At 47.2% G+C, this 26,048-nt stretch overlaps 2 protein-coding genes across 3 annotated transcripts; one reads left to right on the top strand and one right to left on the bottom strand.

Annotated features, from left to right (window-relative positions):
- Positions 1-4,195: 4,195 nt before the first annotated feature.
- Hagh (hydroxyacylglutathione hydrolase) lies at positions 4,196-19,191 on the bottom strand. 2 transcript variants are annotated; one of them, XM_027424979.2, is made up of 9 exons: positions 19,036-19,191; positions 16,441-16,616; positions 15,926-15,990; positions 13,302-13,419; positions 12,274-12,382; positions 9,006-9,109; positions 8,568-8,669; positions 5,693-5,772; positions 4,196-5,256 (listed from the first exon to the last, which is right to left on the bottom strand). In XM_027424979.2, the coding sequence occupies exons 1-9, from the start codon at positions 19,109-19,111 to the stop codon at positions 5,157-5,159; spliced, it is 930 nt and encodes a 309-aa protein (XP_027280780.1). In that variant the 5' UTR covers positions 19,112-19,191; the 3' UTR covers positions 4,196-5,156. The 2 variants fall into 2 exon arrangements, with proteins under 2 accessions (XP_027280780.1, XP_027280781.1); XM_027424980.2 differs by having other exon boundaries at positions 16,441-16,580; positions 19,036-19,187.
- A 170-nt stretch (positions 19,192-19,361) lies between these two features.
- Fahd1 (fumarylacetoacetate hydrolase domain containing 1) lies at positions 19,362-20,892 on the top strand. The gene has a single exon (XM_027424983.2). The coding sequence runs from the start codon at positions 19,607-19,609 to the stop codon at positions 20,270-20,272; it is 666 nt and encodes a 221-aa protein (XP_027280784.1). The 5' UTR covers positions 19,362-19,606; the 3' UTR covers positions 20,273-20,892.
- Positions 20,893-26,048: the final 5,156 nt, after the last annotated feature.

Below are 26,048 nucleotides of genomic sequence, written 5' to 3'. Positions count from 1 at the left end.
AACAGCAGCCAGCCAGTGCTCTTTACAGCGCCACCTCTCCAGCCTCTGGGTTACATTGTTTTCTAAGACTTCATTATGAACTTGAGACTAGATGTCACATATTATCAGATGTAAGAGTTGTAAATTTTCCCTGTCTGTAACTTGTCTATTTTTTAGAATGTCTTTTTATTGCAAATTTGATTTAAATGATCAGTTTGTTTCTCTTCTGACTCAAGACTTGTGTGTCACATCTAAGAGCCCTGCCTAATGTGTAACCCTGTATTTTCTACACTCCTTCCTCTAATGTTAGAGTCTAAAGCTCCTTGGTTCTCTGCTGCTCCTTGGTTCTCAGTTAATTTATGCATGTTTTATGAGTTCACTGATGTTTCCCCTGCACAGGTCCGAGCTGCCCAGCCTGCCTGTTGAGAAGGCTGCTCCTGGACACAGCATGATGGTTCATTCTGGATTCTGCTCCACAGCCTCGGGCCGACCTTGTCCTTGCTCCAGTCACTGCAGCAGCTCTCTACTTCAGGTAGTCTGAGGCCCCCAAACCTTGTTCTTTTCAAAGTTGTTCTGGCTCATTTAGCTTCTTTGAATCACTGTGTAATTTTAAAATCTGCTTGTTACTTTCTCAAACACATGCTAGAATCTTGCTGGGTTGTACCTTTTAATCCAAAGATCGGTTTGTGGAGAGCCAGTATCTCAGTAACATTTGTCTGGTTGGTGTGCATGGCCATCTGCCCACTGGGGTAGCCCCTTTATTTCTCTTACAAGCATTTTGCCATTTTCCACATGTAAACCTTACATTTCAATAAAATGGTTTTTATTAGTTTTGATGCTAAGAATGGAACCATTTTTATTTTACTTTTGGCTTACTACTAAGTAGAGATACAAAGAATCTGTTCTTACCTTACAGCCCAAGGACTTTGCCCAGTGTGAAGCAGTATCCCTTGGGATTTGCTGTGTAGGGCTGTGTCATTAATTTACCTTCTCCAAGTTGTTATCTATAAAATTCTGGCATGCCTTTTATGATTTAGTGCAGTGCCCTGTGGAGTGGCCTGCCCCTATATAAGAAGAATTAAGTCATGTGCCATTAACTGTGATCTGGCTGTATGATTCTCACAAACTTCTAAGATGCAGTGCAATGTTTCCCAGAGATGCCCGTGTCCTGATCCCTGGAATCTGTGACCATTATGTAACAGAGAGAATTGACCTTACTGAGATCCCAAGTGAGGCCCAAGTAAACACAGGATCCTGGATCTGGAAGGTGACGTGGGAGGCCCATGCAGGACTCAGCCACTGTCTCCAGCTTTGCAGGGAGTGAAGGGCTGTGACCTGGGGACACAGGCAGCTTCTAAGAAGCTAGACAGATCAAGGACACATTTCTAGAGCCTTCAAGAGTACAGCCTTGATGACACCTGGTGAGTCATGTCAGCTTCCAATCTCCAAACTGTGGTTTGATATCACCAGGTCTGTAGATCTCTCATAGCAACAAGTTAAAGCACACACCGGTATTTTTTCAGGCCAAGAAAGCTCCAGACAGTGTTTGTGGAGAGAGAGATTTTGTGAATTAGTGTTGGGCTTTGCCAAGCACCCTTATGAGATGGTCCCATAGGTCTTGTTCTCTATTCACATGGCTAATGGTTGTCCTTACATTTCCTGTGGTCAACCACATGGTTATGGCATATAGTGTTGCTGAACTTGAACTTAGGTTGGCAATAGTAAGAATTTTTGTTTTATATGTGTGATATCTACTTTGGTATCAGAGAAACATTAGCCTGGGAACTGGGCTGGGAGCATCCTCTGTGTCAGAACACACCATCAAGGCCATGTGGCCTCTGCTTTCTGTGAGATGTCAATTTGGTATAAGGTGTTCACAAGCCACCTCCAGGGGACTCTCCCTCTCAGACTGATGCAAGAGGATCATGAATTTGACACCAGTCTCAGCAAAAGAGCGATCCATTGTCACTGAAATAAACAAAACCCCACATATACACATATGTCTGGCTATGTTGCCCAAGATGGCCTCAATTTGCAGCCTCTCAAGTAGTTGGCAGGCACTTACCACCCCAGTTAATTATTCTTCTGCCAGTTGAGGTGGCTCTCGTCTGTCTAGGCATCTGTCCATTTCATTTTAGTTTTCTCCTGGTTCCCCTTCATAAACCCTGGTAACTTCCATAGGAGCAAGAGTAATTTCCTCCTTCACGATTTTTATCATTTTTATCCTTACTTTTGAACAGGTCTCACTCTGTAGCTCAGTCCGTCCTTCAATTTGCTCGTACCCCAAGCTGGCCTCAAACCCAAGCAATGCTACTGCTGCAGCCTTTTAAATGATGGGATTACAGGCGGGAGCCATCATGTTGACTTTGAATGTCTGGCTCACTCGGGATGGACAGGGACACTGCAAGTGCTCAGTAAGTGCTGTCTCCAGCTTTTTCTCTGATCCTTTGGGTTGCATTTGTTTTCTTATTTAAGGTAAAACCCTGCATTTTTGAGACAATTTATTTTCTCAAACAGGTGTTTAAAGCTATAAACTTGTTAGGACTAAGGAATAGAGCACACAAATACATACAGACATACTGACAGACAGACATTCCCCCCTGCACTGTATTTGTCACTTTAGTATATGTACCAGTTTCATTTCTTGACTCATTTAGTATGTAGAAATGTTTACTGGGACAATCTCATTGTACTTGGTTAGAGAACACACTATATGCTTTAGCCTTTGTGAGCTGGCATCATCTGCCCCAGAGAATGTTAGTGGACACCTAAGAAAAGTGGTCGTTCAGGTTCCGTTGAATAACACCAACATCTCCAGGTACTGTGGGGGAGTCAAAGTCTTTGGGAACTGGGGCCTGTTTTTTACCCATTCACTGCAGTCCTTTGGGGACTTCAGGAAATCAATGACTGGGTGACAAATGACAGGGCTGCAGAGCTTAAGCAGTGAGGGTTTACTGACAGCAGCTGGGCTCTGTGAGCTCCACTGTTGAGGAGCAAAAGAGGAAAGACGGGTTTCCCCCAGGCACAGCCAGTGTCAGCGGCTGGCAGGTGGACTATAGATCAGACAAGAGGTGCTCCCCGTCTCTGACGCTCATACTCAAAGAACAGCCATTTCTGAGCTCTAGGTCAGGTGCTAGTGATGCACCCCAACCCCAGCCTGCTGCCGCCCCCATCCAATTCCTTACAATTCTTTATTCTTTTTGTTTTTCGAGACAAGGTTTCTGTATGGCTTTGGAGGCTGTCCTGGAACTCGTTCTGTAGACCAGGCTGGCCTCGCACTCACAGAGATCTGCCTCTCTAGTGCTGGAACTAAAGGTGTGTGTCACCACCGCCCAGCCCAATTCTTTATATTTGCCCTGGCCTTTGTTAACCCTGAAGACACATATCCACAGTGGTAGACAGGCCAGGAGAGGCCTGCCTCTCCCTTCTGGACAGACAACAATTAGAAGTTCAGATCGTGAGGAGTAGGGACACAGAACACCGAGTACCAACTGTGGTGGGAATGAAGCCAGGGCCCTTCTTCAATGGCTACTTGTGTGACTTTCACCTCAATTTAAAAGAATTTTCTTTTGTTTTGAGATGGAGTCTCTTTAAATAGACCAGGCTGGCCTCAAAACATCTGGCTCTACCTCCTGAGTGCCACCACTGCTCAGCTTAAGACAGGGTTTCTGCTTAGCCCTGAGAACCAGGCACCACTGCCAGCCAGATAAATATGCACTCTTGTTACTCTCACCCTAACCTCTTCTACCTCCTTCCCACATGTCCCTTCCCCACACTTTTTCACAAATATTACTTCTTGGGGAGCCTCCCCTGGCCAGCAGACCTGGTAAGGTCATAGTGAGGCCATGCTGCAGGTTTCCTGTCTTTCTAAAGGACTGTCCCCACTGCCTGCTCTATCACACTCTTCCTTGTCCCTGCACAGCAAGGCTTGTGTCTATTACCTGCTAAGATCTCAGTGTCTGTTAACCCTCAGTTCAGGTGCCTAGGTCACCATAGTGCATGGCTGGGGTGGGCGGGGACACATTGGCTTGCTGGACATGCAAACCATCTTATTTAGGACTTGACGGTTCAGAGGGGGCATGCCAAAAGTCCCCTGGATGGCCACATGGTGCTAGGTGGTGCAGAACATTTAAATACACTGCACAGGAGAGCAGCCGCATGGCCGCACACATTCTGGAGAAGACATTTGGGCCTTGAGATCTCCGCACACTGAGGCTCACAGAGGGATACCGCATTTATTTGGAGGCTGGTAGAAACCACAGTGCCTATTAGAGCTATGGCAGGATTGGCCAAGCACACATGATTTGACACTTATCGCATGCACCACACATGCAAGTTCCAGTCCATGTCACCTCTGGAGATGAAAGCATAGGCAGGAGTAATGGCTCCACCTACGTCATTTCTAAAGAGGAACTGTGTGGCAGTAATGCAGTTTAGACCACCTGTATCCTGACCCCACAGCAGGCTAAAGTTTGAGGCAACTGCAAGGAAACAAGGGTATTGTGAAGCTACAGCCTGGGGGCTAGGCCAGCAATGCAGACAGCAGAACAGGGTGCACATGCTGCAGCAGGCTTGAGGGATGCTGACCGCACCCAGCACAGATCAAAGCAACGTTCCACTCTGTCAGGGTCAACCGTCCCCTGGGGGTTTAGACCAGGCACCCCAGTCTCAAATTCTTCCTCCAACTATCAGGGTCCTCGGTGTCACTGGGCATCCATGTCTGCTGACTCCATCCTACCCACTCAGACCTAAACTATTACCTGCAATATGACCTGAGGACCCAGAGTCTGGGGCTTGGACGGGCCACAGAGGTTAGTGGAAGAGGGAGGAAAAGCCAAGGAGGGTGCCAGCCATCCTTCTCCCTAAAGAGCCAGAAAGCCAAGGTGGGAAGCCCAGATCAGGCCTTCCCAGAGCCAGCACCACTCTAAGAAGCTAGCTGAACACTGGACATCATGTGACCACAGGCACTGAGGCTATATACATCTATAGCCAGAGATAATGCAGAGTCCATAAACAGGGTTATGGGAATAAATACTTTTAACCTTTTTCTCTTATAAATATGCATTAGAACATTTGATAACATAAGCTAAGGGCTCTGGATTAACTTAAAATAAAAGCAGACTAGATCCTGCATGAGCAACCAGACAGTCACTTAAAAGTTCCCATCCCCATGTGCCTCAGTCCCGTGGCACCTTGAACTGGTCCTTCTCCCTGCGGATGGCCCTCATGGTGGTCACAGGGTCCGTCTCCCCAGCATGCTGCTGCACAGTCTTCTCCCTGTAGGCAAGATAGAAGAACAAGCTGTAAGCAGAGCCTAGGACATCCTCATGCAGAAAAACAGCTAGGGCTAAGCCAAACAGGTCCTACCAGCAATATGCAAACGGAAGCCACCAACTCCATGCTGCCCACCCAGCCTAGAGTCCCAGAGCTTCAAGGGTCCTTAAAGAAGTTCTCCAAAGCCCCCCTCCGTATGGGTCATGGGTCCCCCACATCCTTGCCAAGATGCCAAGAAAAGCATATCCTCACATTTATGGGACAAAGCCTGCCTCTTGGGTACACTTAATAAAGTTGGGGTATGAGGGTCAGGCCCATCCACTTCAGGATGGGTTAGCCCTGGCTCATCTCTTTGCTGGGGTGAACTTAGACAAGATCATAAAGCCTGAGCTACCAAGGGAGGTAAGGCCAAGAGAGAGCCCCGCCACAACCATCTTACTTCACTCTCATGAAGGGGTTATAGGTGAACTCCTCTGCCAGGGTGGATGGCACCGTGGGCTCCCCAACAGCATACTTCTCCTATAAAAGATGCCACTGTCACATAGGGACCAAATGGGTCCTACCTTTCAAATGTCTTAGTGAGCTTTAAACTCAAGACTATCCTAGAAGGCAGAGCAAGAAAGCAGTCAGTGCAGACAGGTGGGTGTCTGGCTTCTGTGACAGGCTGAGCTCATGGGAGGGACTAGCAGTCATCTCCAACTGTATCCCTGAGAGTAAATTCCTGCCACCAGTAAGTCACTCCTGCCTATGCTGTCTCTGAAGGGAAGGGCAAGTTCTGTCTTCACTACTGTGAGCTTTATGTTTCACACAACAGAAGCACAGCACAAAGACAGCAAGGCCCTCCCAACAAGAAAACTAACATGAGGAGCACTGAGTGATTTGGGCTCTCAGCACAGGATGTGGAAGGCTCACCCCCCTGCCAGGAGCTCCCACAAAGCGCCTAGAGAATGGGCAATCAGTAGAGTGCTTGAGGGCACTGGCCACCACCTTGCGTGGATTGCCTTACTCCTGAGTACCACAGACCACGGCAGACAATGTTAACACAGCTGAGTGGAAGGTGAGTTTATAAGCTAAGGGGTCTCCATGCAGCTCTTGATGGCTAACAAGGAGGCCTCAGGGACAGAGCAGGGACAGTGCTGTAAGAGCAGCTGCAGACGCCCACATGAACCTTCCCTCACCACCAGGACACAAAGCCAAGGGTTATGAGAGACCAGAAGCACTGACGGTTGGTTAGCATGCAAAGAAAGCATCAGGAACTACAGGGGTTGAGAGGGGAAAATAAAACAAAACAGCAGGATCAAATTTTGGAAATCAGTTTAAGAGTTAAATATAGCCGGGTGGTAGTGGCGCATGCCTTTAATCCCAGCACTTAGAAAGCATAGGCAGGCGAATCTCTGTGAGTTCGAGGCCAGCCTGGTCTACAGAGAGTGTTCCAGGATAGGCTCCAAAGCTACACAGAGAAACCCTGTCTTGAAAAAGCAAAAAAAAAAAAAAAAAAAAAAAAAAAAAGTTAAACATACATTTGGCTATACAATCCAGCAATTCCACTTTTAAACATAAAGCCAAGGGCATGAACAAGATGTGCACAAGCATTCACAGCACCATCCCCTGGGGCTCACCCATAGCTATCGATGAGCTCCTGTAGCGAGCCATGCACAGAATACAGGACATACTCACAAACGGAACCAGCAGGGCTGGGCCTCAAAATGAGGCTGAGCAAAAGCAGAGGAGAACTGAGGAAGATCGTATGGTTCTGTCATAGAAGCCTCTAGATAAGGGCAATTGATAGTGTCAGAAAACAGGACAACCGCCAATGGCAAGGTGCTAAAGGATCAGGAGGGCCTTGGGGGAGTGGCGCTGAAGAGAAGGCTCAGCAGTTGCTGCTCTTGCACTAGTTCCTAGGTTCAGTTCCCAGCACCCACATGGGAACTGTCATTCCAGTTCCAGGGTTCCATGACCTCCTCTGGCCTCCATGGACATGGGGCAGGCATGTGATGCACACAAGCACATGTAGGTAAAACACTCATACAGAAAATCAAAATAAACCTTTAAAAAAGAGTGCCCTGCAGAGAAGAGCAGCAGTGTTCTCTAGCTTGAATATGGTTCTCTAGCTTGAATATTGAATATGTGGATGTGCACTGTCAAAGTTCATCTAACTACAGTCTTACTCAAGACATCTCATACATGTAAATTACCCTTAAAGTTCAGTTTGTCTGGCATTGTGAGGCTCTGGGTTTGATCCCCAGAGGAAATAAGGAAACTAAGTTGCAGAATGGTATTACGGTATGGACTGTGTGCATGAAGTGTGATCTTTATGGGAATATTAAATAATCAGGCATAAATATAAGGGGGGGCTGAAAAAATTTTTGAGGTGGTTTTGATACGCTGCTCAGGCATGTCTTGAACTTGCAACACTTGTACTTCAGCCTCTTAAGTAGGATTAGGTATGTGCCACCACACCTGACTCAGCATTTGAATTTTTTGTTGTTTTGAGATAGTCTCATATAGCCCAGGCTAGCTAAGAACACACAATGTAGCTGAGATGGGCCTTGAACTCCTAACTCTTTGGCCTCACTTAGCTTCCCAAGTATTAAGATATGAATTTTTTGGTTTTGATTGTTTTTGAGACAGGGTCTTGCTATATAGTCCTGACTGGCACAGTACTCAGAATGTTTATGTGGCCTAATCTGGCCTCAGACTTGTAATTCTCCTGCCTCCCTCCTGAGTGCCGGGATTACAGGTCTGCTGAATTTTCTAATATTACTTTGTAAACCCCTCCCTGATTTGGACAGGGTGCTGGACAGGTATTTATCTTAAACAGTACAACCTCCTAAACTTGCAGAAGGGAACCTCACTGGCTCTCCGGGCATGTGCAGCTGTTACTGACAGCATCTACAGTGAGTTCAAGAAGCACAGCCCTGGTGTCTAACAAAGCCCTCAGCCCACTGCCTCGGGCTGTGCTGTAGTAGCTCACCGGCGCCATTGTGGAGACAAACCCTGTCAGGTGATATCCCTACTGACTGGGTGGCAGCAGAAGCAGGTTCCTCACAGAAGGTCCAACTGACTCACAGCTTAGTATGTGGGGAACAAGGCTGGCCCTGTAGCCTGAGTCTCTATTATGCTAAAATGTCGTGTCCACAACTTACACTGGACCCTCCAGTCAGATGGACTTTACTGCCGTGACCAGCAATGAGCTGGTGACACCCCACTTCCACCTGCTCAGCAGATAGTGCTGTGTCTGCATCCGGCCCTGTAGAAAGTCACTGCACCATGATGGGCCCCTAGGACATGCTCCACGATTGGGTTCCACTCACCTTGGCCCAGGCCAGTTTCTCCTGAATGGCAGCATTGTTGGGTTCCACATGTCGTGCAAACTTAAGGTTGTTTATGGTGTACTCATGGCCACAGTAGACTTTCTGAAGAAAGAGCCAACACATGAGCTCTGACTGATTAATCCACCCTTGTGAACCCTGAGGGTTCAGAACCATGTCATGTCTCAGCCTGGTGTGACACCCCATACAGTGTGTGCAACTAGAGGGCCACACATGGATTAAGTACTAATAAAAACTGTGAGGTGATGGCTTTGCCTACTTCTCCCCTCAGCTCAGAAGTGAGGCCAGCAAGGGGTCTACCACACATAGACCAGTTGTGAAAGCAGAGACAGCTTCCTAGGCCTGAATGGTGGGTCTAGCCTACAACACATCTGTTTCCTGGAGCACGTGGGGCCTTTGGGGAAGGGAAGCACTGCCTACTGTGTCTGGAGGAAGCCGGCCCAAGACTTCGAGCAGTGCCTTGTACATCTCGTCTGCAGTCCCTTCATAGAACTTCCCACAGCCAGCAACAAACAACGTGTCACCTGAAAAACACAATGATGGTCCTTCAGGGCTAGCTCATACCCTGGCCTCCTGCACCTGGTACTAAGCCCCAAACTTACAAACAAGCACCAGAACACAACCCAAAACCACCCACCACCAGAACAATCATTAGACATCTTCACCCAACACGGCACAAGGCCATCCACAGCTCTCCATTCTGCCAGCCTCCAATTTCAACCATAGCCATTAATAGTAATATTTGTGGGCCTGAAACCCAAGGCCCCCAGACCCACTATCTACCCCAGTATAGATACCCACCATAGCTGAAATCATCACAAACCTAGTCCATTTCCCCCTTCTCAGCAGCCCTCCTGTGTCCTCGCCTAGATCCTTGGATGTCCCCTTTCTCCTGGCATCCATGTCTCTGACACTCTTTCCCTTTGTTGATGGGAATACCTGAGGAAGCCCCTCCCTGATCCCCAGACTAGCATTGCTTTTGGCCTCACCCCAGCATCAGTAAGACCACCTGGCTTCTGTTCCCTACACACCCTGGATTTTCCACTGTGGCTAGGCCACATTAGTGGGCCCTCATGGTGCCATTTACATCTTGACTGCCCCTTCCCAGGGTACCTGTCTCTGCTCCTGGGTATCCACAGGGATCCCAAAACTGAAGTCCTAAGCTCACCCCTCATAAACACTTCCTGCCCCGCACTGCCACCTGTTATCTCTGTGGCAAGCCGCCTATCTCAGCCTAAACAGACCCTATCCCATACTACAGCTGTACAAGATGCCTGGCCCGCCCACCACACCCTTCTCTCGCTGTACATAGAGATGTAAATGCATCCTCTCCTGAGCTACTCAACAGTGCACTTTTCATCACTGGCCCTCACTGCTGCTGCCAGGCACCTTTACCTTGGTGCAGAGCATGCGTACCACGCAGTTATAAAATGACCTGAAGACACCTCACACCACATGCCAGGTGCTGCCCACCATCAGTCACAGAAAGTGCAGGACACCACAGGGCTGACATCCTGCAGCACCCTCCATGATACACAGGACCTTCTACCTCCCAAGGCAGAGTCATGAGAGACCCAGCCTCAGGCTCAGCTGGGGCTCAGTGGTAGGCAGGTACAGCATCTGCCTATCCTACACAGGCCTTGGCTTCCATCCACAGCACTGGCAATAGGAGTGCTGTGGAGACTGGTTAGTTGGTAAACGCTTGCCTTACAAGCATCAGGACCTGAGCCCAATCTCCAGAACTCATGCAAAAACCCAGGCAGAACATTTGGCAAAGTTCTAGGCCAAGAAGAGCAGACAGTGTTGTCCTGGTCTGCTTTTCTGTAGCTATGAAAACCAAAACCAACCTTGAGAGCAAAGGTTGGTTTTGCTCTCAAGTCATCTTATTACTTCCGTGAAGGGGAGGCAGGAACTTCATGAAGCGGAGACCATGGAGGGTACTGCTCACTGCCTGTCTCAGTTTGTTGTCTTAAAGTACCCAGAACACCCCTGCCCAGGGGTAGCATTGCTCACGGAGGACTGGCCCTCCCATAATTGCTAATCAAGAAAATGCCCTACAGACTTGCCAATCCGATGAAGGCGTTTTCTCAATTGAGGTTTTTCTCTTCCCATAAGAGTCTAATTTGTGTCAGGTTGACAAAAAAAATCAACCAACACAGGTGTACCTGGGGCATGACACGCAACACCCCATCTCTCTCCCCTCCTCCAAGGCTGGCAGGTCCTGATGTGGCTTCCCTACTATCAGCCAATGGTAACCTGAAAAGCAGGTACCACCATCTGCTCCTGCAGACACTGACATGGACTTCTGCAGGGCACGCAACAGGGGAGGCCAGCTGTGTCTACACCTCTGTTAACCCTGAGAGTCATAAGCTGAGGACATTGTGATTATCACCATCACACCACAGCAGGGCTGCATTCAGAAAAGCCTTACCAAAGCCACCAACCCCAGTGAGGACACATAGCAGAGATGTCCCGTTCCAGGCTACAGCTGGAGCAGGTGACGCCTCTGCTCTCAACTCAGAGAGTAAAGGTGAGCCCAACATAAAAAGGGCCCAAGGCCTGAGCTTGAACCACACAATGCCATGAGGAAGACAAGGAATTCAGGTCAGGTGTGCTGATTCACACTTGTAATTCCCCACATTTCCAGGTCAACCTGGGCAACAGAGACCCTGTCTGAAAACAAGACAAAAAACCCTGGCATTCTGTAACATGTGTTTTTTTAAAAAAGGCTTGGGCTCCTGGGAAATTTCAGGTCTATACAGCAGAAATCCATGTCTCCACCCTGAGTATTTCTCCAGGGTTTCTCCCATCTGAAAGTGCTGCTATGACCTCATTAGCACATGCTGGCACATCCTCCAGCCAGGCTCTGAATCACCCCAGTGGCTATCATGGACAGCAACACTACATCACAACTCTAAGAGGCAGGAGCCAGGCCCTCTGCAGAACACTAGCCCTGTGCTCCCACCTCAGTCCCCACGCCAGCCCATGCCATTTGAGCACTGTTGTCACAAGGTACTCTGCTTCACAGGCTCCCAATCAGCACTTGCACCATTTTGTTTTTTACTTCACAAGGGGAAAAGTCCTCTGAGTTCTGGACAAACCTTCTTTCACGGAGTGTGAACTGCACCCTGCCCCAGGGGCTGGCTCAGCCTCAGCGTGTGAACCACCCACTTTGAAGTCAGGCTTCTGGCTCTGCAAGGTTACTGGGTGCGTGTCACCCAGGCCAGGGCTGAGGTATTGCCTTGTGCTGGCCTAGCCCAGATCACAAGGCTCTCTGCAAGGTTGCAGGAAGGATACTTGGAATCCCTGGGGCTTTCCTCAGCCAGCCCCCGCCCCATGTCTATTTGTTGGCTGCTAGAGGGTGAGGGCTGTGGCGGCAGGGTGGTGAACACTGCAAATGCAGGCTGTCCCCCTCAAACACCTGATGCAGCAACCAGGTACACAGCAGCAGCTCAGACTCAATTCACAGAGCACCTCTGCACTCCAGTTTGAACAAATCCCAGGCTCCAATCCTGGGGGCTGTGGCTTCCTTATATGAGATGTAGGTTTAGAGAGGTGCAGCCCCTGCTAAAAAAGTCTGGCAGGAAACACCTGCTTCTCTCAGAGGAGTTCTTTCTTCCTCACACAGTGAATGCCAAAGAGAGTCTTCATATAGACACACACCCTACCCCCGGCCTCCAATACTCACCTGTGAACACTGCAGAGGGCTCTGAGCTACCAGACTTGCTCACAAAGTAACAGATGTGTCCGGAAGTATGGCATGGTGTTGACAGACATTTGACAATGAGAGACCCCACCTGAAATAGAGGTGGTAGGATGAGCTCCGACCACCAGTAGCCTTTTTGGAACATCACAAGTGACAGACTATGACCCTCCCCTTCCTGACACACTTACTACAGGATCCACCTGCATTCTAGACAACTACAGAGCACCCAGGACAGGCCAAAGGGTCTCTGCTCAGCTTCAGCAGCCCAGGTGCAGATGCTTCAGATGTGTTTGTTCAAAGATAAAACCAAAAGAGGTTTATTTTGCCTCCAGAACTGAGCCAAATCTAAACCAGGCATTTTCCCATAGAAGACACTTTTCTGATTACCTCCCTGCTCTTCACTTCAAGTGTTCAAACCTAAAGCTGACCCAGCAATGCAAACACTCCCCAGATATAGTCAACAAGGCTTACACTCTTTCCACATCTGCACAGCCTCTCTCTGCTCAAGTTGCTCACACTCTGACCAATTTTCCCAAATACTACAGATACATGTCCCTAACAAGGGTGGATATTCCCACACACTGTCACATCCAAGAGGTCAGAAGGCTCCCAGAGGCTCTATTTCATTCTCAGCTGACTCGGGCCCACTCGGTGGTCTTCCCCATGTCCAGTCACAATTCTGATGTTGGTTTTCTCACTATGCTCATTTGTTTTGTTTTGTTTTGTTTCATTTGTTTTTGTTTTTTTGAGACAGGGTTTCTCTCTGTAGCTCTGGATGTGCTGAAACATACTCTGGAGACCAGGATGGCCTCGAACTCAGAGATCTGCCTGCCTTTGCCTCCCAAGTGCTGGGATTAAAGGTGTGCACCACTACAGCCCGACTTCATTATGATCTTAAAGAGAAGACTGTTCAAGCAATACTGAGACAGGCCCAGGGAGCCCTTTGCCTGATCAGCCCCTTTCCAAATGATGCCTGAGGACCTAGCATCCTGGCAGGGCTCACTATGTACCTGCAGTGTGGAAAGGTGTGTGACTTTGTGAGTCAAGGCCCCAATGCGGTCATCACCTCCATAAACCTTCAGCCCAGGTTCCAGCTTCACCAGCTTCTCATTCCCACCAGCATGGTCCCTAGAAGTCAAACAGGAGGCCTGGGTGACCTGGTGAGATGGAGGGGGCTGCTTGCTCACCTTTAATCCCTGACCAAATGGAATTTTTACTTTGTCTATATATTCTTCAGTAGAAACAGGCAACCAGGAAACACTTTTTGCCTGCCATTTGGCAACACTGAAAATAACTTTCTCAGGTGTCCAGCATGCCCCTGAACAGAGAAAGTAGATCACATACAGCCAGGGAGTCCCAGGCATAGCTCCCTCAACTTGGGCCACAGGAAATTACCTGGAGAGTTCCCACTTGTACAGAAGCCTCACTCTTACCACACCTTCTGAGGTGAGGGTTTGGGCACCGAGGTAGGGTGTGATTTGGAAATCCTAACGTGCATCCCAATTTGGGTCAATACTATTGGGCTATCCTGGGAACTTCTAGAACTACGATACTGCCCATCTGAGGGAGATCTGCGCACAGAGCACAGGACAGCCAGAGTGGTGGCACCTCCTAGAACCGGGATTCCCACAGTTCCCCAGGGAGCCATTTCCCCCTTTTTAAAAATGAGCAACAGAGGGCAGGGCCATGGTACCAGCACAGATAGGAGTATCCCCACACTGTGGATCACCCTCAGCTCAAGATAGGAATGGGAAACACCTGTCCCATCAGTCCCTTGGCTACTTCACTCCATAGTCAAACAATCCTTGGAACAGCAGGGCTCTAAGTAAACTGGGGGGAGAAAGTTACCCAGCTCTCTGCTCCACTGCCTGGACAGGGAGCACACACAGGTCAGGTAGGTACCATCACCTCATCACCTACCTTTTAAAATATCACTACCAATAACCAATAACACAGCATATTTGTCCTGTGAGCCACAGGCCAAACCCATGGTGCAGCATTGGGCTTGATGATGACATAAACACAAGAAGGTGACAGAAAAAAAAAAGAATTCCCCACATTTTCAGGAAAGGGGCATCTGAAGTACTAGTTACTGAAGTGGAAGAGAAAAAAAGTGTGCAAAGTGTTTGATGTCTGCAAGGTAGGCAACACCAGACCCCCAAAGGTGAAAATGTCAGCAGCTAGGAGCCCAGGAAAAGGAGCCTCGAAAAATAGAGCAGCCATAAAGTATAGCACAGGCCAAGACTAAAGTTCAACTCCCTGTCCCAGGTGCTGAAGTCTCACTCAGGCTCTCAGAGACTTGGCTGGCTAAACCAGCCACAAAGACAGAGTGACCTAGAGGCATGGCCCCAGCTTTGTTTATATCAGCAGAGTCAGTGGAGTTCCCAGCTCTAACATACCCAGGACAGGATTAAAGAAAAAGGCTCTGGCTTTCTTCACGGAGATGTTTAGAAAAGAAAATTAAGAGCCTAACAAACATTTCCTCTAGCTTTGAAGAGTCTAAAAGATCCAAAAGATCCAAAAAGCAATTTCTTGGCCAGCTAGAGACCCTGGCTCAAAAACAAAAAAAAAGAATAATAAAAGTCAGGAATGGGGCTAGAGAGATGGCTCAGTGGTCAAGAGCACTGATTCCTCTTCCAGAGGTCCTGAGTTCAATTCCCAGTAACCACATGGTGGCTCATAGCCATCTATAATGAGATCTGGTGCCCTCTTCTGGTGTGCAGGCATATAGTGGGGCAGATTGTTATATACATAATAAATAAATAAATAAATAAATAAATAAATCTTAAAAAAAAAAAAAGTCAGGAATGAGGCTTTGGGCGAAACTATCCTAAAGCCCCCAAATTCAAGGGCAGCCTTCACAACAGAGTGAAATTTCATCTCAAAACACCAAAACCAACCATACAACAAAAGCCAATCAACACTTCTGGAAACATAGCCACCTGCCTCCAAAGTCAGGGTCTCACAGCCTGCAACTCACTACATAGACTATATAGACTCACAGAGCTAAACTCACAGAGCTCCATCTCCCCATTTTGTTGTTTTTTGATTTTATTTAAGAAAATACTGATGCCTATCTACTTGTTTTGTTGGGGGGGGGTGTTGGGACAGAATTTCTCTGGGTAGCTCTGGAGCCTGTCATAGAACTCGATCTGTAGACCAGGCTGGCCTCAGACTCACAGAGATCCACCTGCCTCTCTACCTCCCCAGTCCTGGGATTAAAAGTGTGCACCACCACCACCACCGCCAGGCCCTACCTTCTCTTTTTTCTCTGACATGAATGGGTGTCAACATCACTTTTTCTGAATCTAAGATTTGTGAAGGCAGCCACCAGGGGTCCTCCTGTGACCAGAGAAGCCTAGCTTTAAAGGGACAGCAGTGGACACTTGTGCCTGAGGGTACTGGCCCTGTCCCTCTGTTCCTCTTCACATGTCACAAATACCTTACCTGGAAGTTGCTGCATTAGTAGAACCCAGAGGTCAGTGGCCCAAGAGGAAGAAGGCAGGAGCCTTGGCGTGTTCTTAACATCCTTCCTTGCTCAAGGGTCTCACTCTTCTTTGTATAGTGACTTCACAGATAAATGGCAGGTCCCACCCACAGGTCCCACAGGTACATTCACAGCCTGAGCACTTACCAGTGGTGGTGAGTGGTGAGCACTGTGGTCAGCTTTACATGGTGCTTTTTCACGGCTTCTATAACCTGCAGGCATAGGGCAGCATAAAGGCTCAGTCACACTCTGGTCCTGGTTCATCTGCCTGCATAGTGGGTGCCTAGCCCTCTTCCCACCCCTGATGACTGACCACACTCCAGACAACAGGCAGAAGATTTTTTTTTCTCTCTCCATCAATTTAACTGTTCCATCCAAACCATCACCTCCCTGAACCCGGCCAGCTCTGACTGAGCAGAAACATGGAAGATGAGTAGGGTTTCAGGATTCACACATGTTCAGACACAGAGATTTAAAAGTGTGTCAGCCTTGCCGCAGAGGCCTGTGGTTTCTCCTGTCCTCCTCACTGCCCCATTTACCAGCGGCTAGGCACAACTTTGTTTTGAATGAACTAATTTCCACTTAGCTTCCACAAAGCCATAAGACCCTGTGGCTGTAACTCATATGTGACAAAGCACAGGGAGCCAAGAAGAGCCACACACCTTCTGGGGTTGCACTGGATCCACAATGGCAGCCTCCTTGGTGTCCTCATCAATGACCAGGTACATGTAGTTGTCAGTCAGGGCAGGCAGTAGCTCAACCTTCATCTTGTCTTGCTCCACAGTCAGACTTTTCCTGAAATCTGTGTGATACAGAAAGATTCCCAGCAGGGCCTGACCTAAATAAATACATAGGAGGAACCTCAGTGTTCTGTGAAGACACCTTACTAAGACTTCAGGGCAGCCATGCCCCTTGTACCCAGTGGTTTGACCCCTGGCTTTCCCAAGCTCCTTTGAGAGAATATCCTATTCTTAGGCTTCAGGAAAGTGAAGCCTAAGTCAGCCTGTCTCACATACAGAATTATTGTTTTGGTTTTGAGTGGGGAGGTGCTTTTTAGGTTTTGGGGGGTCTTGTTTGTTTGGTTTCCTTATTTTTTTCCCCAAGACAGGGTTTCTCTGTATTGCTTTGAAGGCTGTCCTAGAAGTCGCTCTGTAGACCAGGCTGGCCTCAAACTCACAGAGATCCGCCTCTGCCTCCCTAGTGCTGGGATTAAAGACCTGCGCCACTAACACCCAGCTCTTTTTTTTTTTTTTAATAGATCTCCCTCTATATGCCTGTCTAGCCCAAAACTCACTATGTAGTCCAGGCTGGCCTTAAATTCAGCAATCCTTCCGGGTGTTGGTAGCACACACCTTTAATCCCAGTGCTCAGGAGGCAGAGGCAGGTGGTTCTCTGTAAGTTCAAGACCAGCCTGGTCTACAGAGTGAGTTCCAGGACAGGCTCCAAAGCAATACAAAAAAACAACTCTGTCTCAAAAACAAACAAAGTTCAGCAATCCTTCTGTCTCAGTTTTTCCCCCCCAGTGGAAGAGACAGAACCCTAGGGGCTCATACATGCAAAGTAAGTGAGTCACACTCAAAGTAGACTTGGAATCTTGATATTTCTTTTCAAGAGTTCTTAACAGGTTTTCCTACCTGCCTGTGGTGTGACTCAAACCTAAGGAAGGCAGAACGAGGCACCACAGCATAGCTGCTCATCCTCTAGGCACGGCCTCTTCACTAACAAGAGCTCAATTCTCTGAACTTACAACCCTTCTCAGGCCTCTACCCAGATGAGAAAACAGTATTTTATACTAAATGGCCAGCATAATGGAAAATACACATAGTGCCAGCTCCTGAAAATAAGAAACTGGCTGTCTGAGACTCAAGCATGAAGGACATAGAACAATCATTCAAGCAAGGACTGTCTTGGGGTGCACCAAGGAGGTCTAGAGTGATGATTCAAAGGACAAAGGTATACTCTACACCACTAGGTCATCAGATGCCAAAATATTTCTCATTCAACCTGAAAATACATGGGGGCCACCAAAAATGTTTTGTGTCTTGGCTTTAAAGAGGGGAAAACCACAAAAGGTGGTAGAAGACAATGGCATTCTGACTCTCTCAGGAATAAAGAAAACAACAGTTTTAATACTGTGATAAATAATACTATCAACTCTAATAACTAACCATGGCCAGCAAAACTAACCAAGTGGCACTGTTTGCTTTGTGGTGCCTAAGGTGCCCCAGTACTTTAAGAGTGCTAGGGAAGGAAGTGTTTTGTTACTGTGCTAAACCCTGGTTCCCCATTTCTTCTTTTTGGCACAACAACTGGACATTTCCCAGACCCTTCTCTTTGTATTCAGCAAAAATAAACATTTCTGTAAGATCGGGTTTCTGTAATATCCGAACTCCCTAAGCCCTGGCACTGTCCAAGCCCATGGAGGGCAAAAGGGTGAAAAACAGGTGAGTATGAGCCGGTTCATGTATTTCCTGGCAGAACACTGCAAACACTGCACGGCTACATAACATATTATTATTAGTGCTCAACCCACTCGAGGTCCCAAAAGAGCCTGATCGTAACCTGGAGAAGATGCGATAACTCCTAAAGAAGGAATTCACCGACTGAGGGCACCTCCAGAAACCTTTTTCCTAGCTACACCTAGCCTGACACTGCCCAGAAGATGCTCCTAGCTCCTTAATTTGCAAGTAGGGACATTTTGCTTGAGTCGAGGTCACAGACCTGCAGCCTGTAGTTCAAGACCAAATCCACAGACCTGTTTTATTTTGCTCATAACAGTCTTTAAAACTCAAGACTTTCAGAAAGTTGCGTCTTCTCACTGGGCGGGCTTCTGCTGCACCAAATGCTGAGCTTCGGACTCCCATAAGCGGTACTGCCCAGCAGTAACTGTACCCTCGCCTAGCTTTTAAACAGCCTTCAGCAGTGACACTAAGGGGTATTCCTTAACTGAAGAGACATGTACTTCTGGGGTTCTCAACGAATGGGCTTCTTTCTTAGTAAAGATGGACCACGCACTTTGATTCATGATTGCTTCCAAGTTCCCGGCGAGCTGGACTCAGGCCGACCAGCTCCGGGACGCTGGCAACCCACTGTCGCCACATCAGATGGACGCCGAGAGGAAAAGCAGCTGGCTTAGAAACTGAGGTCGCGACCCTACAAGTGGAGTCCGACTCCGGCCGGGTGGGAGCAGATGCCCGCCCTTTACCCCGGGCCACCGACCCCCGGGCCGCGCCGCGTCAGCGCCCAGACACACTCACCCAGGCCACGGCGCGCGCAGGCGACTCCCAGCGCTGACAGTCTCCAGAGGCACCGCGGCCCGCGACCCAGCACCATGACCCACCGGGCGGCGGAGTCCGCAACTCCGGCGTCGTGGGCATCAACACTGGCGTTGGCGACTGCAACCAATCAGCGCCCTCCTCGCCTACTCCCAACCAACCAGCTCCTGGTCTCTAACAAAACGCCGCGCCCTCAAACCAACAGTGCCCGCCCAGAGAGCTCACAGCCAACCAGTGTCCGTCCCTCGCCACCAGTGCCGCCCCCAGCCAATCAGCAGCTCCTGCCCAAAATGTTCCCACCCTGCCCTGGCAGCCTTGGCTAGGATACCGGGTCTGGAAGTCAGCGTAGGCCGTGAAGGGAGGTCGAGCGTACTCCGCCTCCTCGTCTCTTCCGGCCGTTGCCCGCGCGCAGAGTCCTTTAGCTGACCTCAGCGTCCAGCTACTGCGCAACGACGAGCGGGCAGCTACGGCCAGAACACCGTCCTAAGGCAGCGTGACCCCACGAGGCCGCCGTAGTCCCGGGAGTGTGCCATCACGTGACACAGGTTGTACCATGGCTTCCCCCAAGTCACTGTCTCGCTTCTGGGAATGGGGCAAGAATATCGTGTGCGTGGGGAGGAACTACGCAGACCACGTCAAGGAGATGCGCAGCGCGGTGCTAAGCGAACCTGTGCTCTTCTTGAAGCCGTCCACCGCGTACGCTCCCGAGGGCTCACCGGTGTTAATGCCCGCTTATTGCCGGAACCTGCACCACGAGGTAGAGTTGGGAGTGCTTTTGGGCAAGCGTGGTCAAGCCATCCCCGAGGCCGCCGCCATGGACTACGTGGCCGGCTACGCCCTGTGCCTGGACATGACTGCCAGAGATGTGCAGGAAGAGTGCAAGAAGAAGGGCCTGCCCTGGACCCTGGCCAAGGGCTTCACGGCCTCCTGCCCTGTCAGCGCCTTCGTGCCCAAGGAGAAGATCCCTGACCCTCACGCCCTAAGACTGTGGCTCAAGGTCAACGGTGAGCTCAGGCAGGAGGGCAACACCTCGTCGATGATCTTTTCCATCCCCTACATCATCAGCTACGTTTCCAAGATAATAACCTTGGAAGAAGGAGACCTTATCTTGACTGGGACTCCAAAGGGAGTTGGGCCAGTTAAAGAAAATGATGAGATCGAGGCTGGAATAGACGGGGTGGTTAGTATGAGGTTCAAGGTGAAAAGGTCAGAAAACTGAGCGTTTAACTAAATGACAATCTTAATAAAAAAATCTAAAAATTAAGTCATTAGAAAAGAACCGAGATGGAAATGGGAATGACCAAGATAAAGGATATGTAATGCTTTCCAAGAGATGTGTTAAACTAAACTCTGAGAAGCTGTAGTTTTCTTCCCTAAAACTGAACTGAATAAGACTTTTCTGTCAATCATTCTGAAGCCCATAGCTCTGGACTTAAAAACTGCAAAAGAAACAATTCGTTAATGATATTAACCTTTAAGAAAGCTGTTTACACAGAGCACTCCAGTTGATTCTTACTAGGGAAAGCACTTCATCTCAAAATCAGATAAAAGTTTTGTTAATCGAGCAATTGGTGAAGTCCTGCCCTGTTTACTTTGGAGAGACACACACACACACACACACACACACACACACACACACACACACACACACACACACACACGGCTGTGGCTTCTGAGTTTGGGAGATCATTTTGAAATTGTTTACCAAATAAACACACACACACACACACACACACACACACACACACACACACACACACACACACACACGGCTGTGGCTTCTGAGTTTGGGAGATCATTTTGAAATTGTTTACCAAATAAACACCATTTCTTGAGTGATGTAAAAGTGTACTGTTTCCCACTGGGGGAAGGGTACTTCTTTCTCTGGGACTTCAGACTTCGGCCTTTGGCTCCTGAGCACTGTGCTTTAACTTATTAACCAAGGGAATCCGTACCTCCACATCAATCAAAGAAAGAGGCCCTAGGAGACTGACTGGCTAGAAATGCTGCAATTGCTCTTGCCTGCACCCTTCCCTGATTAAAAAAAAAAAAGCCTGTCAGAATTCACAGCGTAGCTTTCAGGACCCAGTCTTCTACAATTGGGCAGAGGCTTCTGCTGTGAGGGTACATAGTCCGCTGGCCCCTTTCAGAAGGCCTGTTACATCTCTAGTAATTTATTGGTATGCTAGGCATTATGTCAACTATAGTTTATTCCATGTTTCTGTGCATTTTGTGTTTTTTAGCAAAGCTGTGAAGTTGGTATTGTTATCCCTATTATCCTGAAGACAGTGTAGACTTAGAAGTTAGGGCTAAGTTGTAAGGAAATTGTCACAAGCTCAGAACCTGAAGTTTTGACCACACCATAGGTAGTGTCATATAAGTAGGTATGTAAGAAAATTTGAACACTTAGGTATTCTGTGAGCCCAAAGCCTAATTATGATTTATTATGAAGTCCCATAATGATATTTGTTTAATAAGTATTAGTTTGTTTTTCAAGACAGGGTTTCTCTGTGTAGCTTTGTAGACCAGGCTGACCTTGAACTCACAGAGATCCACCTGCCTCTGCCTCCTGAGTGCTGGGATTAAAGGAGTGCGCCACCACCGACTGGCCCACGATGTTTTTTGTTTTTTTTTTTAATGGAATCTCATCATAGCTCAGGATGACCTGGAACTCATGATCCAATAAGTTTTCCATTATTTTATCTTTTAGTAGTTTTATCAAATTACCATCAATGTTTAATACAGATGAGTTACGAATTTTAGATGATAAGAAAAAGGAACAAAGCACCTTAAGGTTTGTCTACCCAGAGACAGCCAAAGTTAAACATTTGGTATAAACTCTCCCAAATCTGTAAATGGATATTTTAAGTGGAATTTGCTTCCACATACTTTTTTTTCCCCCAAGATGGGGTTTCTCTGTGTAACATTCCTGGCTGTTCTGGAATTCATTTTGTAGACTGGCCTCGATCACAGATCTGCCTATCTCTGCCTCCCTACTTCTGGGAGGCATTACAGCCTTTTTTTTTTTTTTTTTTTTTTTTTTTTTTTTTTGACAGGGTCTCACTATGTAGCTCAGTCTCGCCTGTACCTCATGATCCCCTGAGTGCTGCTAAAATAACAGGTATGTGCCACCACCATACAATTTTCCACCCTGGATTTTACACTGGCTGTGGTGACTTCCACATCAGTCAGCACCCTTCTGCAATATGATTCTCATCCATTAGGAAAAACTCTAGGTCAGCCCCCTGGTTTTAGACGTTAGGATTGGCTGGTGGAATCAGCACATTGTTAATTCCTGATTCCTGAAGTCAAACTGAGCTCAAAGGGTATACCCGCCCATATTGAAAATGTACTGTTAAGCTAGCCAGCAAGTACAAGGTTCAGCTGAGAACATCTACCAAGTTGACAGACCGATGAAACAAGCTGCAGGCACAGCCAGTTCCAAGAATGTACAGTGCCCATGGGGTCAGTGTCCACCAAACAAGGAATGAGCTTTGTCACAAACATCTGACATCAGCATTACAGATGTAGCACACAAAGTCCTTGGACACAAGAATCAAAAACTGGATCCAGTTCCCACAAATCCTGAGCTGCTAAAATTACAGTAACCCTCACACTCAGAAGATACATCTTTCTTCAACTTATTTTAAATAAATATAATCTATGAAAAAGTTGAAGGGTTCATCCAGTGGAGTCAAATTACCCTTCAGAAGATTCAACAACTGTAATTTTCAAAGATGGAAAGATGGTTCAGAGGTTAAGAGGACTGCCTGCCTTCCAGAGGTCCAAGTCCAACCCCCAGCATCCACATGGCTACTGACAACTTTCTGTAACTCTAACCCAAGAGAATCAGATACCCTGTGATCTTCTCAGGCTCTATATTCATTGTGCACAAACAGGCAGGCAAAACACCCATACACATAAAACAAAAATTTAAAACACAAAAAAATTGTTGGCCAGTCATGCCTTTAATCCCAGCACTTGGGAGGCAGTGTGGTCTACATAGTGTGTTTCAGGACAGCCAAGAATACATAGATTGTCTGAAAAAAAATGTCATTTGCTAATCACACATAAAATAATTTCATAATGTTACTCTATGCAGAATATGTTTTGACATCTGTTACAGTGATTTTTTTTTTTTAATGTATTGAAGCACACATCTTTAATTCCAGCACTCAAGAGTCAGAGGTAGGTGAATCTCTCTGAGTTCAAGGCCAGCCTAGTCTACATAGGGAGTTCTAGGCTATCCAGAGCTACATAGTAAAACCCTATCTCAAAAAATAATAAAAATCCCATTGGATATCTATAAAAAGTGAGCATTAGGCCAGGCCCAGTTTCACAGGCCCTGTAATTCCAGTTAACTCATGAGCCTAAGACAGGAGGATAGCAAGTTCAAGATGAGCTACAGAGTGAGAATACAGCTAAACTGTGCAATTTAGTAAGACACTATCTCAAAATGAGCTACAGAGTGAGAATACAGCTAAACTGTGCAATTTAGTAAGACACTATCTCAAAATGCAAAGTTGAAAAAGAAAAACAGTGGAAAGTGAGGGAAAGGATTGCTGGGAATTTACATAGTGATGAGGTGTGCTTGCTTAGTATTCATGAGATCATGGGTTCGATCCCAGCATCACATAAACAGAGAATGCCTAGCACTCAGGAGGTAGAGGCAGGAGGATCAGGCAGTCCATCCTTGGCTATATACTGAATTCAAGGCCAGACAACATGAGACCCTGTTCACAAAAAAGAGGGATATGAATATATATCTGTGATAAAGCACTTGCCTTTCACCATCATGTATAAATTTCTAGGTTCCATCCTAGATGTGTTATGAACATCTCTTCAGGCTAGTGAACACAGGTATGCATACTCATCTAATTATTTTTAATTGGTGTATCTTCTTCAATCATATATCCCAGAAGCAGAGCATAAGATGGGGCTTGTTGTCCAGGTAAGTTTTTGAAGGGGGTGGGGTGCTCTCAGGAGCATAGGGAAGGAACTAGAAAGGGCAGAGAGCAACACCTACAAAGCAGGTGGGAGAGAACTGGAATGAAACTCAGTGGTCAGATGACTCCATTTGGAGAGAACACTAAAGTAGTCTGCAGGGTCATGGTGCATTCTCCCCCTTCAGGGCCTCATCAGGCATCACTATTCCTCACAGAAGCTAAGAGATCTCTGCACACTTGGAATTAATGGGAGCCAGGTGTGGGCCAGCATTCTCCACAGGTTTAGTTTCTAATGTTTAAACTGTTAGACACAACAAGGCAAGGACTAGTTTTCAAACACAACATTGAACACTTTTTTTTTTTTTGAGACAGGGTTTCTCTGTGTAGCTTTGGAGCCTATCCTGGAACTCTCTCTCTCTGTAGACTGGGTTGTCCTCGAACTCACAAAGATCCACCTGCCTCTGCCTCCCGAGTGCTGGGATTAAAGGAATGTACCACTACTTCCCAGCTGAGTTTTGTCTGTTTTAAAGGGAGATGGAAATATAATTCTGAGTGTTCCACAGGCCTCAGGGAGCTATACAGAAGAAGAGGTGGAAAGATGGTAAAAGCCAGAGGGGATGGATGACACCAAGGAAAATGTCTTCCAAAAACAACAGGACTGATGCAAATGTGAACTCACAGTGTGTCAGTGTGCACAGGCCATTCAAGGTTCAAGTCAGACAGTGTCCCAGTTCTAAGATGGGAAGTGGACACAGACTCCTGTCCTTAACCAAGAACCTCTCTGCAACTGACATCTGCTTGCAAAGGAAAAATTATTTTCTCCAATAGAGTTTCACTGAGTATAATAACTACACTTAAGGATAGACCTCATGCCCAGCAGTTGATGGACAACACAAAATGAACTCAGTGGTATTTTTTGTATACTTTTTGTTTTGTTTGGGTATTTTTTGTCTTACTGGCCTTTTGCTTATATATATGGTTTTCAGTATTTATGGGTTTTGTGTGTATGTATATGTCTCTGTGTGTATAGTTGTTTCCTATGTTTTTTCTTTTTTATTTTAGTTTATTTGCCATTTTTGTTTGTTTGTTCTCTAAAGAGAGAGAGGAGTAGACAGAAGGAATGGAGTTAAGTGGGTGGAGATGGTCTAGTAGGCATTGGAGGATGGAAAAACAATATATTGTATGAAAAATTTCTTTGCAACAATTTTTTGGGGGAGGCAGTTGTTTTGTTTTTCAAGACAAGATTTCTCTATGTAGTCCTGCCTGTCTTGGAACTCACTCTGTAGGCCAGGCTGGCCTGGAACTCAGACATCCCCCCACATCTGCCTCCTGAGTACTGATTGGGATTAAAGGCATGTACCAGTGCCAAGCTCAACAAAATATTATATACCTATTTATTTATTTTTGTTTTTTTTTTCAAGACAGGGTTTCTCTGTGGCTTTGAAGGCGGTCCTGGAAATAGCTCTTGTAGACCTCAAACTCAGAGAGATCCACCTGCCTCTGCCTCTTGAGTGTTGGGATTAAAGGCATGAGCCACCAACATCCTGCTTATAAACCTATTTTTAAAAAGTAATTGTAAGTGTCAAAATATACTAAATAGTTCAAACAACAAAAATGTTACCAAGTGATAAGAACTCAAAAGTAATTGGTAGCTGCCCACTTAGCTACCTTTGTTTCTACCTGTGTTTGAGCTTTTATGTCCCGTCTAGGAAACGGGCAAAATAATTCCCCTCATATATATATGTGATACCAATAAAGTGCTATTTCTAAGTTATATAAGAAAGATGCAGAGCCAGGTGGTGCTGGCTAATGCCTTTAGTCTCAGCACTAAGGAGGTCCAGCCAGGAAGTTCTCTGTGAATTCAAGGCCAGACTGGTATACAGAGCAAGTTCTAGGGTAGCCAGAGATACACAGAGAAACCCTGTCTATTTTTTTTTCTTCAAGACAGGGTTTCTCTGTGTAGCTTTGGAGCCTATCCTGGCACTCGCTCTGGAGACCAGGCTGGCCTCAAACTCAGAGATCTGGCTGCCTCTGCCTCCGGAGTGCTGG

The sequence above is a fragment of the Cricetulus griseus genome, chromosome 7 (assembly GCF_003668045.3).
Source record: "Cricetulus griseus strain 17A/GY chromosome 7, alternate assembly CriGri-PICRH-1.0, whole genome shotgun sequence".
NCBI classification, from domain to species: domain Eukaryota; kingdom Metazoa; phylum Chordata; class Mammalia; order Rodentia; family Cricetidae; genus Cricetulus; species Cricetulus griseus.
Note: the sequence above shows the minus strand (reverse complement) of the source record. Positions and strands in the feature narration are given on the sequence as shown.